We start from the raw sequence: 17,334 nt of genomic DNA, 5'->3' as shown, positions 1-17,334 counted from the left end.
AGGGCTAGAAGCTGGCTGGGGAGGGGGCTGCCCCAGCTCTGAGCCCAGAGTGGGGTGGCAGCAGTTTTCAGATGCCTGGATCCCAGCTCTGTGCCAACCCTGCTGCCGGAATTAGCCATCTCCCAGAGGCCACTCCTGTGGAGGCTGAGACGGCAGCCCGCTCTGTCCTCCCCTTCCTTCTCATGCTGCCCAGCCGGCGCCCTCTCCTCTCTGGTGACTCAGCCCTAGAGCCAGAGCAACAGGCGGGAGGAAGGGATAGAATGAGGGAGGACGGGAGAAGGGGCCCTTGGCCCAAGCCTCGGATGAAAAGGAACAAGGCCGGTCTTCTCACTGCTTCTCCCTCTCCCTCGCTCCTCAGTGCTTTTTTCCTATTTGATCCCTTAGGGCATTCTTCATGTCGTCTAACCTCAATTCCTCTTTCCCCTTTGTGTAGCTCTGACCGAGCCCCTTTCTCTTTCTACAGAACCGGCCTCCCCTGCCTCCCGCCCAGTGGAAAGCTCCCGGGCCTGGCCGGTCAGTGGGGAGAGCCAGAGGAGAGGACGCGGGGACCCATGCAGCCTCCTGCCTGCAGCAGCAGCTGTTCGCCCCTTTCCTTTGGCACGGGCCTTGGCGGCGGCCAGGTGGCCGCTCTGCCCGGGGAAACGTGTTTTAGGAGAGCACAGCAGGTGATCCCGGTTCCTGCCTCCCTCAGGGATGACCTCATCTTCCGGGAGGCCCAGCCACCCTCACCCAGGCTTCCCAGAAACCCTCATTGCCTGGCAAAGGCAAAAGGGAGAGAGGGCCCGGAAGGTATCTCCCACAAGGTCAGGCCAGACCAGGACACTCATTCCCAGGAGGCGATGAAGAGCAGGTGCCACGGGCGGGGGAGCCAGTGGCCGTCTCCCCGAGGAATAGCTCCTCTGCTTCCCCAGGGGACCTCACGCACCTCAGCAAGAAGCCTCCGCTCCACTCCTCACCCCTCAGGTCCGGCAACTGAGAAATTGGGGCCTGGCTTGGGGTGAGCCTCTTAGGTTGTGGGCAGGGGACCCCAGCCCGGAGGTGGAGCTGATGGGTTTTTAACCATTTCTGGAAGAAAGCCTTCTTTGAGAATATGATGGAAGCTACACTCTCCATGCTCCCACCCCCAGAACAACACTCACAAACACACACGATTTTACATGTGCTTTTGGGGATCTCTGCACCTCGGGAAGATCTCCTGTGAGCCCCCAACGAAGAGCTTGTTCGGGACCATGGAACTTTCCCTTTTCCAAAGGGACCTTGAGGCTCACGGAACAGAAGGCCGTGGCTTGACTGCTGGTTCCCCTGAGCCGCGCACTCGGGCAGCTGTTCACATCTGGCTGCACAGCTGGCTACAGCGAGGCCCCGCTGGGCCAGCTGGCTCTCCCAAAGGGCCAAGGAGCAGAATCCAGTGAGACGAGGCGAGGAGCCAAGGCCTAGAACCAGCCCTGGGGAAGACCGAGGATGCTGAGCGGCCTAGAAGTCTATCTAGAACTACTTGCTTCTGAGGGTCAGGCCCACTGCCACCTCTAGCTGCCCCTGGGCGGTGGGGGGGGTAGCACTTCTCTGCTCAGCCATCTTGGGTGAGGTCCACGGAGAGTGCGGGAGTATCGGAGTCCTGGCAAGAGCCCTCAGCAGCACCTGGGCGTGTGCAGAGCATCTGACACACGTTATCTCACGGAAGGCCCACTCTTACCCCATAAAGAAGGTGTGTTGTTCCCCTCCCCCTGACATGGGAGGAAACGAAGGCCCTGGCATTAGTGACAGATGCGAGAGACAGGCCAAGGGCAGTGGAACTCTGCAGCTTCTTCTCTCTCCACAGGGGCCTTTTCTTAGGGCCACAGAGGCAGGAAGGAGCAACAGAGATCCAGGTCCAACCCGACGCCTCTTTGGGGAAAACTGGCCCAGAGAAGGGACATATCTTGCTGAAGGTCACATAGCAACGGGGGGGAGGGAGTTACAGAATCCTTTACTGACGCCGGCTTCCCGTTATTTCCTCATGCTTCTCTGATCTTCTCTTTGCACGATGCTGCCTTAGCATGGAAAAATCTTTTTCTGGATCGGGGCAGAGCGAGCACCAATTATAGAAACTGGTGTGGATGGTCACGTAGGACCTCCAAAAGATGGAGGACTGGCCAGGGCCGCACTGCAGCCGCTGGGGCAGGGCCGCGAAGGCAGTGGCGACCTTAGCCTCTGCAGAAGTTCCGTGGAATTGAGGCTGGTCCAGGTAGGTAGGCTGGGCAGGGGCTGGGCCAGCAGGGCAGGAGCCAACTTTGGACTTTGACATTCCTCAAGTTTATCGGCCTCTGCCAGAGGTGGAAGAGGGTTCAACACACCCTTTTTATGACCACGTCTTCTTGCTCAGAGGATCAGACGCGAGGGGGGTGCGGGGAGCGGGCATAGGCCCGGTAGGTGACCCCCGCTCAAAGTGACAGGGCCTGCCTGACCTGTCCTAACCACCTTCCCTCCCGGGACAGCCCTCCTGGGACAGCCTCGCCTCCCCCAGCGGTTCTCTTCCCGAACTGCCCGGTGACCTCCTGAGTCTAAGGCGGAGACACATCTGAAGCCTGGACATGCCCCTCAGGGCATGAGTGTGTGGTGAGCGTGGAGGAGGGGCACGCAGCGGCTGGATGCCGCCTCCTTCCCTCACTCCCCTCTGCCTGGCTCTTCCCCTCCTTCTTCCAGCTGGCGGGGAAGGAGAACAGAAGGAGCAGAAAAACACATTTCCCTCTTCAAACCAAACAAACACGCTCAGGGTTAAAGATTCAACATGAATCTGTGGAATGCAGGAAAGATGTCTGCGGGGAGCGTGTCACTGCTGGCCTAGGGGTGAGGGGGCAGGAGACCAAGCAGGATTCGGGACAGCCCCCTCCTCTCTCTCTTCTACTCCCCCGCCCTCAAGGGGTCAGAGGGAGGCCCTGGACAGCTCCAAGCACCCAGACTCATCACCTCACCCTCCAGCTGCGGGGAGGCTGAGAACTCCTCCAGTCTGTCTCTGCAGAGGGTGTGGCTGGTGTGGCCGCAGACTTAATGGGAGGTGTAAAGGGCGAGAGCTTAAAGCAAGTGCCTATAGGTCCTCCCCAGGAGACCGGTAAGGGAGATCTATCTTGCAGTGCTCCCCCCACCCCCACCCCCCGCTCCCACTGCTGGAGAACAAGAGGCATGCGGTGTACTAGGTACTCAATTCACTGAACGGAAGGGACTCAGGGGAGCGGAACCCCAATGCTGCTCTCCCGAGAGGTTTAAAGGGCTGAGGGGCTGCGTCTAGACAGGTTCTGGCTGGGTCAGCACTTGCCAATGATTACTGCCGCCCCCCCCCACCCCCATCCCACGCCTAATCCCTTCACTTCCCGCCAAATCTCAGCAGCAGGAGGGCTGCCCAGGTCCCCACCCCTTCATCTTTGCTCACAGTAGCCGGAGGCCCGTGGGCCAGGACTCAACTCCGGATCCGCACCCTGCACACACACACACACGCGCACACACACACACACACACACACACCCTCTCTCGCCCACTCCACCCCCCGCCGGCCGCACTCACAGGTTGCGCTGCTGCGGCTCCGTCTGCCGGTGGAGGGCGACCGAGTAGCCGAAGAGGCTGCCCGGGTTCCCGGCCTCCTTCACCACCAGGAATCGGGTGTCCAGGTTGAAGGCGGAGGCGACGCGGCCGCCGGCGGCCACAATCAGGGCGAGCGCGCAGAGCGCCGGGCGCAGGACCGGGCTGGCGGGGCGGGGGCTGGGTCCCATGGGTGCGGGCGGCAGCGGGCGCCCGGGCGGGAGCGCGCGAGGACGCGGGGCTAGGGGTGCGGGACACGTTCACCTGCTCGCTGCACCGCCGCACAGCTCGGCCCGCCGCCGCGTCCTTCAGCCCCGCGGCGCCGATCGGCTGCACATCCGCTCACGTCCGCGCCCTCAGGTGCGCTCCCGGGTCCGCGGGTCTCCTCTCCGGCCAGCCCTGCCTCTGCTCGCCGCGCCCCCGCCCCGGACACCCGGCCCCACAGCTGGTCCCGGCCGCGCCCCCTTGGCCGCACAGTCGACTTCGATCCCGGCTGGGTGACGGATCTGGGCTGGCCGCCGGTAGACCGCAGGGAGGCCGGGAGGGAGGGGTGCTTCCGCGCGCCCCGCCTCCCCACGCCCAGCGCCGCACCTCCCCACCTTGCGCGCCCGGCCGCGCTCCCTCTCCTTCCGGGGAAAGAGAAGGTCCGGGCTCCGCCGCCGCCTCTTAAAGGGGCAGCACCGCCCCGCCCTCCTCATCCCCCCAGGACGGCTCCGCCCTCTCCCCCCAAACACCTGTCCCGGGCCCCCCAAAGGCTTGGATTCCCCCTCCCCGTCCCTGGTCCAAGAAGCGTCTCCTTTGGATCCAGATGGATTGCACGGGCGGGGCTGGGGGTGGGATTTGTCCTGACGGCTCTGCTGCGGCGGCGGCGGCTGCGGTTGCAAAGGCCGTTGCAGGCGCGGCCGCCGCGGCCGCCGGCCCTGCGGGAGGGAGAGCGGGGCGGGCTGAGCTCCGCGCCGCGGGCTGCACCGGCCGCCGCGCCTCCGCTGTGCTGGGCGTCCCTGCGAGGCGGCCGGCGGTCTCTGGGCGTTCTTCCTCGCACACAGCCCCTTCGCTGTCCTCGTGGAGATTTTTTTCCCCCTCTTGCCCACCCGCCCCATCCACTCTGAGCCCAGCTGGGCATGGTCTCCCAACAAAGCCAGGCAGACAGTTAGCAGTAGTAAATCACCAGCATCCGTAGTGGTTAGCGACTAGTCAGCCTTTCCCCCAGAGGGCTGCGCCTTTTGGTCTCCCTCGGAAGCCCATGGATGTGGAAATGATTCTCTTCCCTGCGTGGCCAGGGAGCTGGACCCAGCCTGCACCCACTTCTCACGCCCCTGCCTCCGGATACTAGCCCAGCAGAATCCCCACGTTCCCCGTCTCCCACCCAGGCTCAGGCTGTTTGGAGACGAAGCGGGGATGCCAGCCCCCACAGGTGTGTGGTGGGTGGTGCCAGTTGGCATGAGGTGGGCGGGGCCTAGAGGTTATCCGCAGAAAAATCAGCCAGCTGAAAGGGAACTTTAGAGGTCACTGCGCACTTTATTAAGTCTGACTCAGATTTCCATCACTGCAGCACAAAACCGAGGGAGCTTTGTTATTTTGGTTCAGGAGCTCAGCTCGAAAGCACTCACAACCTTCAGGTTTGGTTGGGCACTGCTATCTCCGAGCATTTAGAATAATAAGAAAACTAGTGTGTGCTAAGTCCTGATGCACCCAGAACTTTGCTAAGGGCTTTACAAATATTTTTATTTATTTATTTATTTGTTTATTTTTAAAATATATTTTATTGATTTTTTTACACAGAGGAAGGGAGAGAGATAGAGACCTAGAAACGTCGATGAGAGAAACATCGACCAACTACCTCCTGCACACCCCCTACCGGGGATGTGCCCTCAACCAACGTACATGCCCTTGACCAGAATCGAACCTGGGACCTTTCAGTCCACAGACCGACGCTCTACCACTGAGCCAAACCGGTTTCTGCTTTACAAATATTTTTAAATGAAATCAGGTGGCCACAACTGATGAGGGGTTGTCTCTGATTCAGGAGGAGAAAACTGAGGCTCTGGGAGATAAAGCAACTTGGTGAAGGCCACACAGCTCGGATTTTAATCCTGTATTATCGGACACCAGAGCCTCTCTTGACCACTTCCACCAATAATTAACGTTTGGCCGAAACCGGTTTGGCTCAGTAGATAGAGCGTCAGCCTACAGACTAAAGAGTCCCAGGTTCGATTCTGGCCGGGGACATGTACCTTGGTTGTGGGCACATCCCCGGTGGGTGGTGTGCTGGAGGCAACTGATCGATGTTTCTAACTCTCTATCTCTCTCCCTTCCTCTCTGTAAAAAATCAATAAAAATATATTTTAAAAAACAATTAACGTTTGTATAATACTCAGGGCAGATCTAGTTTTGGTGAGGCCTGAAGCTTGTACAGTTTGGAGCCCTCTGTAAGGAGAAGAAGGAAGAATTAGGAGTACAGAGTTGGATGCAGAGTCTGGGAGGGGCTCAAGCCTAACTTGACAGCTGAGGAAAGTCATTTCACACGAAGGCTCTCATGTCATCTTCCTGGCCTCCCTGTGAAGTCGGGATTATCATCCTCATCTGACTGATAAGGGAACGTAAGTGTCCAAGATCATGCAACTCCAGGGGGGCAGCTAGGACTGGCAGCCGCTGACCACAGCTGTGTCTTTAAGAGACAAACTCCAGGCAGATGTTGGTGAGATAGCCAGCGATGCCTAAACAAAGGCAGCTGGGATAACAGTGCTCACCGCGGTTTTGGGGAATGGACACTCACCCCTGTCTGACCTGAGGACAGCATTGGTTCCAGAGCCCCTCGGCCTCTCTCTGTGGCCCACCTGTGGCCGAGAGCCTCTGGGGTTAGGAGATATTGGACGTCAAGAAACAGGAAGCTGACTTGGCTGGAAGTGGGACTTATCTCACTCTTCTTATGATGGCTGCTGGGCCTCCGCCTTGTTCCGGGAGGAGAGGAGGCAGCGGGGTCGGGAGCTCAGGGGCCAGGTGGACACGCAGTGTGGGCAGGGGGCCTGCCTGTGTGAAAGTACTATGATGCCACGGAAGGGCTCCGTGCCAGCGTTATCTCTTTGGCCATCCCCAGCAGGAATGCCCAGCACGTCCGATCCCAGGGCCGGGAGCAGGAAAGGGATGACAGATAGCTTTTCCACTCCCGGGGAGTGTCCAGAGGGAATGTGGGAGCGGGAGCAGGGCGCCTGCGAGGGGGAGGGCCCAGGCTGAGGAATGTGGGGGAGTGTTAGATCTGGGGGAGGTGGGCTGGGAAGGGAGACCTGGAGACTGACTGGAAGAGCCTGTGGGCTGGAGAGTTCATGCCGAGCACCCAGCATGCTCTGGTTTCAGGGAGAGCATCCAGGGCCCCATCTCATCCTCAGCGGACTTCGTCAGCTCTTCCCCGTGGAGAAGGGACTCACCTAGAAATGGAGGCACAGAGAGAGACGGGCACAGGAATACCATGTGTGATGAGGCATCTGGGTCCAGTTCTAAGAGAGAGGGAGAGAGAGATAGAAATGTCAGTGTTGAGAGAGAATCGTTGATTGGCTGCCTCCTGCACGCCCCACACTGGGAATTGAGCCTGCAACCCGGGCATGTGTCCTTGACCAGAATCAAACCCAGGACCCTTCTGTCCTCAGGCTGACACTCTATCCGCTGAGCCAAACCTGCTAGGGCTGGGCACAGTTTTTGATGTTTGATTGCTGATGGCTCTGATGCTGTCACCTCGCCTCCTTCCCCTGTGTCCCACACCTAGGCAAGGAAAGCCTGGGTCCTGACTGCACTCCCTCCTGTGGCAGCCACGGGAGGTTTGGACTGTGCAAGCTCTGCTCTTCCCACACAAATCCTCACCCTGACCTCCCTCCCAGCCACAGTGAAAACCCAGGCCAGTCTCCAGCCATATAAGCCCTGCTCCCCCGGAGACCTCGTTTACGTAAATAAAACTTGTCCTACCCTCTTGGGAGGTGTGTGGCGTCATCCGTCCTGACATTGATGGGGTCCATCTACCTCTGCAGTGACCTCAACAGCATGCCACTGTGGATCTGCTGTAGGGCCGGGGAGGCGCCCGGAGGAGGAGTATTGGGTGGGACTGGCAAGAGGGAGCTCTGAGTGCAGAAAACAGAAGAGTGGGGGCCTTGTTTGGGGTGAAGTTTTCCAGTTGCAACACTTACGTCAAAGCTTTATAAAAGCACCTTTTGCTTATGCAGTGTTTGCTGTGTTCACACCAGCCTTCCTCTGCCTGTGTCCCCCCCCACCCCACCCTACCCCCCACCTCACCCGATCTCGCTCCTCCTTGTCCACTTGTCTCTTGAGACTCTAGACCACACCACTTGCTCACTCCCTCCTCACAGGAAGGCCAGGGCGTGGGCATGATGTACACAGGCAGTGAGTGGACAGATAGAGATGGAGGGGCATTGCGGTGCCACTGGCACTGAATGCAGGCTACCTCCTGCCCTCTCATCTTGGCAAGTGACTTTCCTTCCTTGGGCCTCGGTTTCCCAGGATCTATGAAAGGAAAGGGCTGGAGGACATTTTTCGTTATTTCTCTACTGGTATCCTGTGTGTCCCGCAGGCCTCTCTCTCCGACTTGAATTGAAAATGCAAATCCTGAGGGGAGAGGGAGGAGCTGGGGAGCTTGAATGGGTTTATCAGATTTCCTTTCTCCAGTGACCCAGTTACGGGCCTGGGGTGGGTGGGGCAGGTGCCTAGTCCTGACAACTTCCCCGGCTCAGAATCTGTCGGCCTCGTTCATTGACCACCTACTACGTACAGGCACCGAGCTGGGGGCCCCCAGGGCTGTCAGAGACGCACCAGAGCATGCGCCAGAGGCTGGAGTTGTCTCACGGCCTCACACTCTGAAAGCTCTCACATTTAAAGAGGCTAAGCCCACGTTATATTGTATCTCAGGGCTGGTGCCTGGGGGCAGTGGGCGGTGTTAGAACATTTTGGCGACAGCATGAGGTTGGCATTGCCAAAAGAGATCGAGCTAGCGGGAAGGGGCTGCTGTAATAATTTGGACAAGGGGTGAGGGGCAGAGGAGGGAGAGTGTGAGAAGGCCCAGGGCATGGTGTGTGTGTGTGTGTGTGTGTGTGTGTGGACGGGACAGAGGGGTTCTGAGAATAAATAGGCAGTGACCCAAAGAGGGGCCTGGTGCTGGCCCCAAACACCAGTAACCTTTCCTGCCAGCCAACACTACTTCTCCCCCCTCTCTCCATCCCTCCCCCCACCATCTTTCTAGTTCCTCCAGCACTCTCCATGGTCCCCTCACTGCCATCGGTGGCATGGCCTTGCTGCCCTGGCTGGGAGAGGAGAACCCTGGTGGGCTCTTCAGCATTCTCTACCTCATGCCAAGGTGGCCCCTTCAAGGTTGGGAGGCCGTGTGATCACCCCCTCTGAGCTGAGTCACCAGCCCCCAGGGCCTTGTCAATCCTGGGGGAGATGCCTTCTGCTGGCAGGGTTCTGTGCTCACGTGGAAATTGGGCAGGGGGCTTCCTCCCTGCCTCCTCCTCCTACTAACTCCCTAGAGACCCTCCTGGGGCTGGAGGACCACGTGTGGTGGTCCGTGAAATGCTCCTATGTGTTAAGTTGATTGGAACATGTGTCTGTGCTCATGGTCCCTTATGCATTCACACGTGTTTGCCTACGTGACGACATGTCTCTGAATGTGTTATGTACATTTGAATCCTGAAAGGGAACTGATGTTTATCCATGTACGTTAGCATTCTCCTGCTTGCTGATGACACCCGCCCACGCTCCTCCAGGCTCCAGCCTGGATGTTCAACTCTCGCCAGCCACTTGTCTGGCCACCCACAGGCCCCTCAGACTCTCAGTGTCCAGAAGAGGCTCAGCATCTGCCCTTGTCCCCACAGCTGACTCTCCTGGACCAGCCTCTGAATCAGCACCTTGTCTCTAGCAGGTTTCCACCAACACACCTCGTCCACTTGGAAAATACCATATATATATATATATATATATATATATAATTATGCCCGATGCAAGAAATTCATGCAAGTGGTTCAGCCCTCACAGCCCCCTGGCTGCTTCTTGGCCCCACCCCCTATCCATTGGTCGTTCTACCATTGATTTATAGCGAAGAAGGGAGAAGGAGGGAGAGAGAGATAGAAACATCAGTGATGAGAGAGAATCATTGATTGGCTGCCTCCTGCATGATTGGGGATTGAGCCTACAACCCAGGCATGTGCCCTGACCAGGAATTAAACCATGACCTCCTGGTTCATAGGTCGACATTCAACCACTGAGCCATGACAGCTGAGCAATACCCACTGGTTCTTCAAAATCTTTCATGAGTCTTCACTTTCCCTCCTTCCCCCCTGACCCTGTACCACCCACACTCCACCCCACCCTTGCCTGTAGTCCCTCCTCAATCTTCCAGGCCTGGCACTGACTTGCAGCTGGGCGTCTAGTGTGATTATCTCCTGCCAGGGCTGTGACCTTGTACAAGTCGCTTCGCCTCCCTTTGCCTCAGTGTCCCCACTGTAAATTGGACATGAAGATACCAGACTCACAGGCCTGCTGGAAAAGAGTAGAACTGGGACCCCGTAGTTACGCTCATTTCATTGTTGATTACACCTGTATCTCCAGCACCCTCACACACAGTAGGTCTTCAACCACTGTGTATCCAGCACACTGTGTGTTCAGTTGGCTCTAAAGAAGGGGACTCGGTGGAGGTGAGGGAACGGCCAGCTCTGTGTCATAAATAGCCTCTTGCTCCCGTCCCCTCCCCCACCGTGGGATCCTGTTGGGACAAATGTCTTGGCTCAGTGGGCTGAAAAGGAAAGTCAGAGTTCTGAGCATGAATCGCCGTGCCCACTGACTCACTTCCTCCTCCCCACCCGCTCCGGACGGACGGGCCAGGGCCCTGAGTAACACAGGTTGTAGCTTCCTCCCAGCCTTCGCCCCTCATCCTGGCGGCCCCCAGCCCCTCACCCCTGAGTGTCCAGGAGCAGAAGGCAAGTGCAATCAGTTTCTGCTGATTTGAAACCTGCGTTCAAGCTGAGGCATAGATTACAGGGCAGACGGGGAGGCACCTGCCCTCTCTCTGCCGGGCAAGGCAGTGCCCCCTGCTGGAACTTGATCTGAAGGGCGGCAGCAGATCTCCCTTCTTTCCTGCCAGGATCACATGAAATTGAGAATTTGGCCAACCCTCCAACGCTCAAGGCTTCCCATTAAAACACAGGCAGTCCTGCCTGGCAGGTAGCACATGGGAGGGGCTGGGAGAAAATTACAGCTTCACCCACGAAACCAGGGCCCTGGGGTATGAATGACTCAGGAAGATGTAGCATGAGGGCAGGGCAGGGGAAGGGTGCTGAGGGAAGAGTGGGGACAAAGAATGATTTAGTGGAGGTGGGTGGCCGGGCAGGGGGTCTAGAACGGTCTGCCCTTTCCAGTTGACTGACAGCACGATGGGTCACTGTCCTGCCAAACGTGCCCCCAGGGCTTGGCCTTTTCCCTCCGGGGGTCCCCTTCCCCACCTTGTCCAGGACCTCACGGTTCCTCTGAGGAAAGGAGTCAGCTCGGGCTTGGAGGGGGTGCATGCCCCCCCTTTAGCGGCAGAGCAGCTCTGGGCAGCCCAGGGCAGGCGCAGTAGGCAGGCAGAGTGAGGTGCGGCCCGCCTCCGCTGCCTCTCCTGACGGGGAGGGCACAGCCAGCTACACTGAGGACGCAGGGGGCAGGGAGATGCCAGGGCAGCGGGGCAGCAGGACAGAGCGGCTGGCTGTATAGATGCCACCTTCCCAGGCTCCCTGGGTCCCTCGGCAGGTGCTTTCTGCTCCAGGGTAGCCCTGTTTCTCACTCTGACAGAGTGCTTGCCACAGTTGGCCAGATGGCACTTATTGGCTCATCAAAGTTGCTTGTGCGCCCAGTACCTCAGTTTCCCTACCTGAAAAACCGAGATAGAAATCGCACCCTAATCACAGAGTCATAGTGGGAGTAGGTGAGAAGTGGCACAGTGCCTGGCACATAGCGATGGCTCGATCAATGTTACTTTTTATTGGAGTGGGGGGGGGGGGGGAGCAGCAGCTACAGAGGGAGCCCCCAGAGCCCTGTTTTCCAGGAAAAGCGAGCTCAGTCCCCTCTCTCCACCCTCCCAATAGCTCCCACCTAAGTGCTCTGCTTGGCGCAGAGGTCAGGGCTACGCATCAGATTGAATGTGGTTCTTGGGAAAACGGATGAGGTTCGCCCGCCGAGGGCTCCCCTCAGTCCCGTTCGCTGATACAGACGTGGGCATGTCTATCTCGGGGAAATGGACACCCAAGAGCTCTGGGGGTGGGGGGCGGGGCCAGCCTCCGGGGAATTCTATTCTATCACCCTCATCACAAGCCTCCTCTGAGGTTCAGACTGGGGCCCGGCACAGGAATGGGGAGACAGGGGTGAGTGGGCATCCTGGAAAACCTCCCGGAGGAGGAGACTGGGAAGAGCTAGACTGAGAAAAGGGATAACAGTTGATACTGGGAGCCTCGCTGTGCCAGGCCTTTTATGTAAAGTGTGTCTTTCATTCTTCATTCTGTGCTGTCATTGTTATCCCCTTCCCCAGCAGAGGAAGCAAAGGCCCAGCCTGGCAAAGCGACATGCCCGAGGCCACACAGCTGGTGGGCCAGTGGGATTCTCATCCGGGCCTCTTGGGCTCCAGGGAGAGAACTCAGCGGACAGGCAGCTCACACGGAGGATGCGGGGGAATTCCAGGCCCAGGCCAGCTGCCCACTCATCCAGGGAGGCTGTGGGTGGGGCGGAAACAGCCACCAGAAGCGAGGGGCACGCGGCAAACAAGGGTGCCAGGAAATGAACCCTACCCAAAGCCCTTCCTCCCGGCCCGCCCTGTGCCCCTGGCCGCCGCTGGCCGCCTCCCGTTCCCAGCCCAGCGCTCCCTCCGAGGGAACAGAGCCGTCCCTGGAGACGGAGGATGGCCCTGCGAGGGGGAGGGACCAGGGGTGTCTTTAAGGCCAGGAGGAACTTGCCAGGCCTAAGCCCCTGTCCCCGAGGAGAGAGACAGGGCAGGGCTCCAGGGTTCTTGTTCTGTTTGGCTCAGACGGAGCCCAGGCAGGGGCCTGGCACAGAGAAGGTTCTTAGTGAACGTGTGGAATGGAGATGCAGCCGGTGGGCATGGGCTCAGAACTGCCAGGCAGGAGGTGGAGAGACCTGGTCCTGATAGGGCCTCTGCCACCTGGTGTCCCTGGAGGAGTCGCTGAGCGAGCCTTTCCACCCGTCAGATGGAGTTGTTGTCCTGGAATGTACGCCACCGCTTGGGTCCCTTCCAGCCCCAACAATGCAGTTCTATTAATTCTCTTACCCGCTCGCTAACTTGTTATTTCAGCGAAGCACATGGTAGAGCTCAGTAAATATATTTTGGTACGAAGGAAGCAGTGAGCAGGAGCCGTGGTGAAAAGAGAAGGTTGATGGGCGGGCAGTGCTTTGTTAAGATGGACTCAGATGGCCTCGGTTCACGTGTTCCCTCCATCACTTGCTAACTGTGTAACCGTGGGCAGGTGACCCAACTGTGTTGTACTTCAACTCCCTCCACTGTAAAATGGGGGGTAATTTGAGTGCACGCCGTGTGGCTAATATAAGACTTAAATGAGATAATACAAATAGTGTAGCCGAAACTGGTTTGGCTCAGTGGATAGAGCCGTCGGCCTGCGGACTGAAAGGTCCCAGGTTCGATTCCAGTCAAGGGCATGTACTTTGGTTGTGGGTACATCCCCAGTAAAGAGTGGGCAAGAGGCAGCTGGTCGATGTTTCTCTCGCATCGATGTTTCTAACTCTATCCCTCTCCCTTCCGCTCTGTAAAAAATCAGTAAAAAATATATATTTTTTAAAAATAGCGTGCCTAGGAAAATGTTTGGTACATAGAAAGCTATTGTTATTCCTTAGAGGAGAGTGGCTTTCATCTGGCAAAGATGGATGGTGTGTGGGGGTGAGGGTGAGGGTGTCAGAACAATGCAAGTCTAAGAAATTAGGAAAAGGCAAGTTGGGGGCAGATGTTGAAAGACCTTGACCAGGCTAGAATGACCTTGCCAGTTGGCATTTCCCAGTTGGTGTTCCATGAGATGCTGCTGGATATTATGTAAACATACAAGGGTAGCTGAGGGGGAGGACTGAATATTCATATGCAAAAAAAATAAAGTTGGATCCCTACCTCAGATCATACGCAAAAATTAACTCCAAGTGGATCTAAATACAAGTGCTAAACCTATGCAATCAATCCCTGGAAGGAAACATAGGCTGATTCTTCGTGAACTTGGATTTGGCAGTGGATTCTTAGATATAACACTAAAAGCATAGCAACAAAAGAAAAAAATAGGTAAACTGGATGCTATGTTCTGAATGTTTGTGTCCACCCCAAATTCTAATACTACCCAAGGTAATGGCTTTGGGGGTTATTGGGTCCTGAGGGCAAGGTTCTCATGATTGGGTGAGTGTTGTTATAAAGGAGGCCCCAGAACTCCTTAGCCCCTTCGTCACGTGAGGCTAGAACAAGAAGTCTGAGGCCCAGAAGAAGGCTCTCACCCAACGGTGCTGGCTCCCTGATCTCGGACTTCCAGCCTCCAGAACTGCGAGACATACATTCCTATTGTTTATAAGATGTTAATTTTTATAGCAGTCTGAATGAATGAAGACACTGAATTTAAAACTTTTGTGCTTCAAAAGGCACCTTCCAAAAAGGCTCATAGATAACCCATAGAAAATAATAAAATTACTTCCAGGTCCTATATCATATAAGGAACTTGCATCAAAAAATATATAAAGAACGCTTACAACTCAATAATAAAAAAGACAAACAACCCAATTTAAAAATGGACAAAGGATCTGGATAGACATTTCTCCAAAGAAGACATACAAATGGCCAATAAGTGCCCTACCTGGTTTGGCTCAGGGCATAGAGTGTCAGCCTGTGGACTGAAGGGTCCTGGGTTTGATCCTGGCCAAGGGCACATGTCCGGGTTATGGGCTCCATCCCCAGTGTGGGGCGTGCAGGAGGCAGCCAGTCAATGATTCTCTCTCATCAATGATGTTTCTATCTCTCCCTCTCCTTTCCTCTCTGAAATCAATAAAAATATTTTTTTAAATGGGCAATAAGCACATGAAAAATGTTCAACTAATCATTATGGAAGTGCAAATCAAAACCACAGGGAGATATCCCTTCACACCCACAAAGATGGCTAGAACCCAAAACTCAGATATGTGTTGGTGAAGACATGGAAAAATTGAAGCCCTCATTCACTGCTGGCGGGAATGTAAAATGATGCAATTGCTTCAAAAAATAGTTTGGAATTTCCTCAAATCGTTAAACATAGAGTTACTATTTGACCCAGCAATTCCACTCCCAGGTGTATACCCAAAAGAATGAAAAAAGCCAAAACCAGTTTGGCTCAATGGATAGAGCGTCGGCTTGGGGACTGAAGGGTCCCAGGTTTGATTCCGGTCAAGGGCATGTACCTTGGTTGCGGGCATATCCCCAGTAGGGAGTGTGCAAGAGGCAGCTGATCGATGACTCTCTCTCATCGATGTTTCTAACTCTATCTCTCTCCCTTCCTCTCTGTACAAAATCAATAAGATATATTAAAAAAATAAAATAAAACAAAAGAATGCAAACATATAACCACACAGAAACTTGGACATTAATATTTATAGCAGCATTATTTATAATAGCTCAAAAGTAAAACCAACCCAAATGTCCATTAACTGGTGAATGGACAAGCAAAATGTACAGATTCGCACAAAAGACTATTATTTGGGCATAAAACGAAATAAAGTATGAATACACGTTGCAATATGATGAACCACGAAAGAACCCATTCACAAGAGACTGCCTATCGGATGATTCCGTTTATATGAAATGTCTAGGACAGGCAAATATAAACAGAAAGTCGATCAGTAGTTGCCTGGGTTAAAAGAGAGAAATGAGGGGGCACAGGTTGGAAGTGATAGCTAAAGAGTATAGGTTTTGGGGGTGGTAGTGATGAAAATGTTCTAAAATTGATTGTAGTGATGGTTGCATAACTCTGCATATATAAAGACCACAGCATTGCACACTGTAAATGAGTGAGCTGTATGGTACGTGAATGGCACCTCAATGAAGCTGTGAAAAAGGAAATGCAAGGGGACGGGTGTGGGTTTATCAGATTCCTTTGGGAAATGCTGGGTTATGGAGGGGGGTTGTTTGTTTTGGGTCTTCTCTGGTCCAACATGCATTGGCAAACTCCTGGAGAGGATTCGAACAGCATTTCCCCAAACTTGGCCCATAGGCTGACCACAGAACCATCTTCAGATCCCTCACAAAACTCGTCTCACGGAGCATAATCCGGCCAGTTTGGCTGTGAGCCAAGGGGAGCCATTGAAGGTTCAGGCAGAGGAAGGGCCTGGCTCGGGCTGCACTTGGAAGGAAGACAGGCTGCAGCGGGGACAGTGAAAGGGGGTCGGTACCCTAGCAGCTTGGGGCCAGTAAGATGGTGAAAAAGCATTTGAATAGACATTTCTCCCAAGAACACACACCGATGATCCATGAGCCCCTGAAGAGATAATCAGCATCACTAGTCACCAGGGGGATGCAAACCGAAACCATAAGGAGATCACTTCCTGCCACTCGGTGTGCAGACAGGGAGGGCAGCGGTCTGGAGATGGACTTTGGGGGGCCACCCTGCCCCCTCTCTCCATATTTTCTGGAAGAGGTGCTCCCCCCACTCCCCGGACTCCATGACCTGAGGCCCAGGAACTCCCAGCCTCCATCCCTGACCCAGACGGGAGCCCTGACCACCCTGGTGCTTCCGGAGAGGATGTTGGGGGCATGCATCCATCACAACTATGTTTATGTCCCTCTTCCTGGAAGTGGATGGGCACCAGCCAGCCCAGGCTGGACCGGGGGTGGGGGCATGGCACCAGACTTGGGGCCCGTGAGAACCCAGTGGGGAGGGTAACAGTGGGTGGGAGCAGGTTGGCCTGATCAGGGCCAGGCAGGTTGAAGCAGGAGCCTGTACATATTTCCCACATCCTCCCCTCCCCCCCACCTCCCCCACCCCCGGTCCATGAGAAACAGTGAGTTCAGGGCTGAGAGAACCTGGGGAGGCTGGCCTTCACGGCTTACGTCTTAGTCACAATTGGTTCACATTGTTGAGGACTTTGCTCTCTACGTTTTCCCATGCGACGTGCCCTGCGTGCATTGTCCTATCTGATCCTTAAAACAATCCTGTGAAGTAGGTGCCATCATTATTTCCACTTCACAGATGAGGACACTGAGCCCCAGAGGGTTTCGATAACTTGCCCTGATAGGACACACCAGGACAGAGACCCAAGGGACTCTCCTAAAACGAGGTGAATTGTCTAGTAGTAGCCCAGGGAGCGAGCCTGGAAAAGAGGGCCCCACTGCCTTCTTCCAGCCCCAAGTCTACCTTCCTGGCTCCACAGCCTCTCCCAAGGCCCTAGGAATGGGCACAGGAGGCCACTTCAGCCCCCCCCTCCCCCACCCCCACCCCAGCAGCAAGCGCTGCTGGTTCCCTCAAACCCCCAGCTTCCTGGGTGGGAGCTGTGCAGACGTCCTCCAAAGAGAGCCTTGTTGTCCCGATCGGAGGCCGTGGGAGAACGGACAGTCAGGGAAGGCTGAGGGTTGCGCGTCCCCTCCAGGCTCCTGGTGGGGCAGGGGAGGGACCCCCCAAGGAGTTTCGGGGGATCCACCCAGAGCTGAGGGGTGACAGCCAGCGGCCAGGGCTCCAGGGAGGGCACGGAAGAGCAGGTTGAGGGCCACTGTTAACTGCCCAAAAGCCAGAC

The 17,334-nt window shown here is 56.0% G+C and overlaps 1 protein-coding gene across 2 annotated transcripts in view; it reads right to left on the bottom strand.

Annotated features, from left to right (window-relative positions):
* The window catches only part of ITGA3 (integrin subunit alpha 3), a 29,833-nt gene extending 25,631 nt beyond the window's left edge, over positions 1-4,202 (bottom strand). The window contains exon 1 of one of the 2 annotated variants that reach the window (XM_084863409.1): positions 3,538-4,202. In XM_084863409.1, coding sequence (XP_084719535.1) covers positions 3,538-3,743 — 206 coding nt within the window. In that variant the 5' untranslated portion in view covers positions 3,744-4,202. The remainder of the gene's footprint in view (positions 1-3,537) is intronic. The other variant, XM_084863410.1, reaches the window with a different exon arrangement.
* Positions 4,203-17,334: the final 13,132 nt, after the last annotated feature.

The sequence above is a fragment of the Pipistrellus hanaki genome (genome assembly GCF_964339955.1).
Source record: "Pipistrellus hanaki genome assembly, chromosome: 16".
NCBI classification, from domain to species: Eukaryota; Metazoa; Chordata; class Mammalia; order Chiroptera; family Vespertilionidae; genus Pipistrellus; species Pipistrellus hanaki.
Note: the sequence above shows the minus strand (reverse complement) of the source record. Positions and strands in the feature narration are given on the sequence as shown.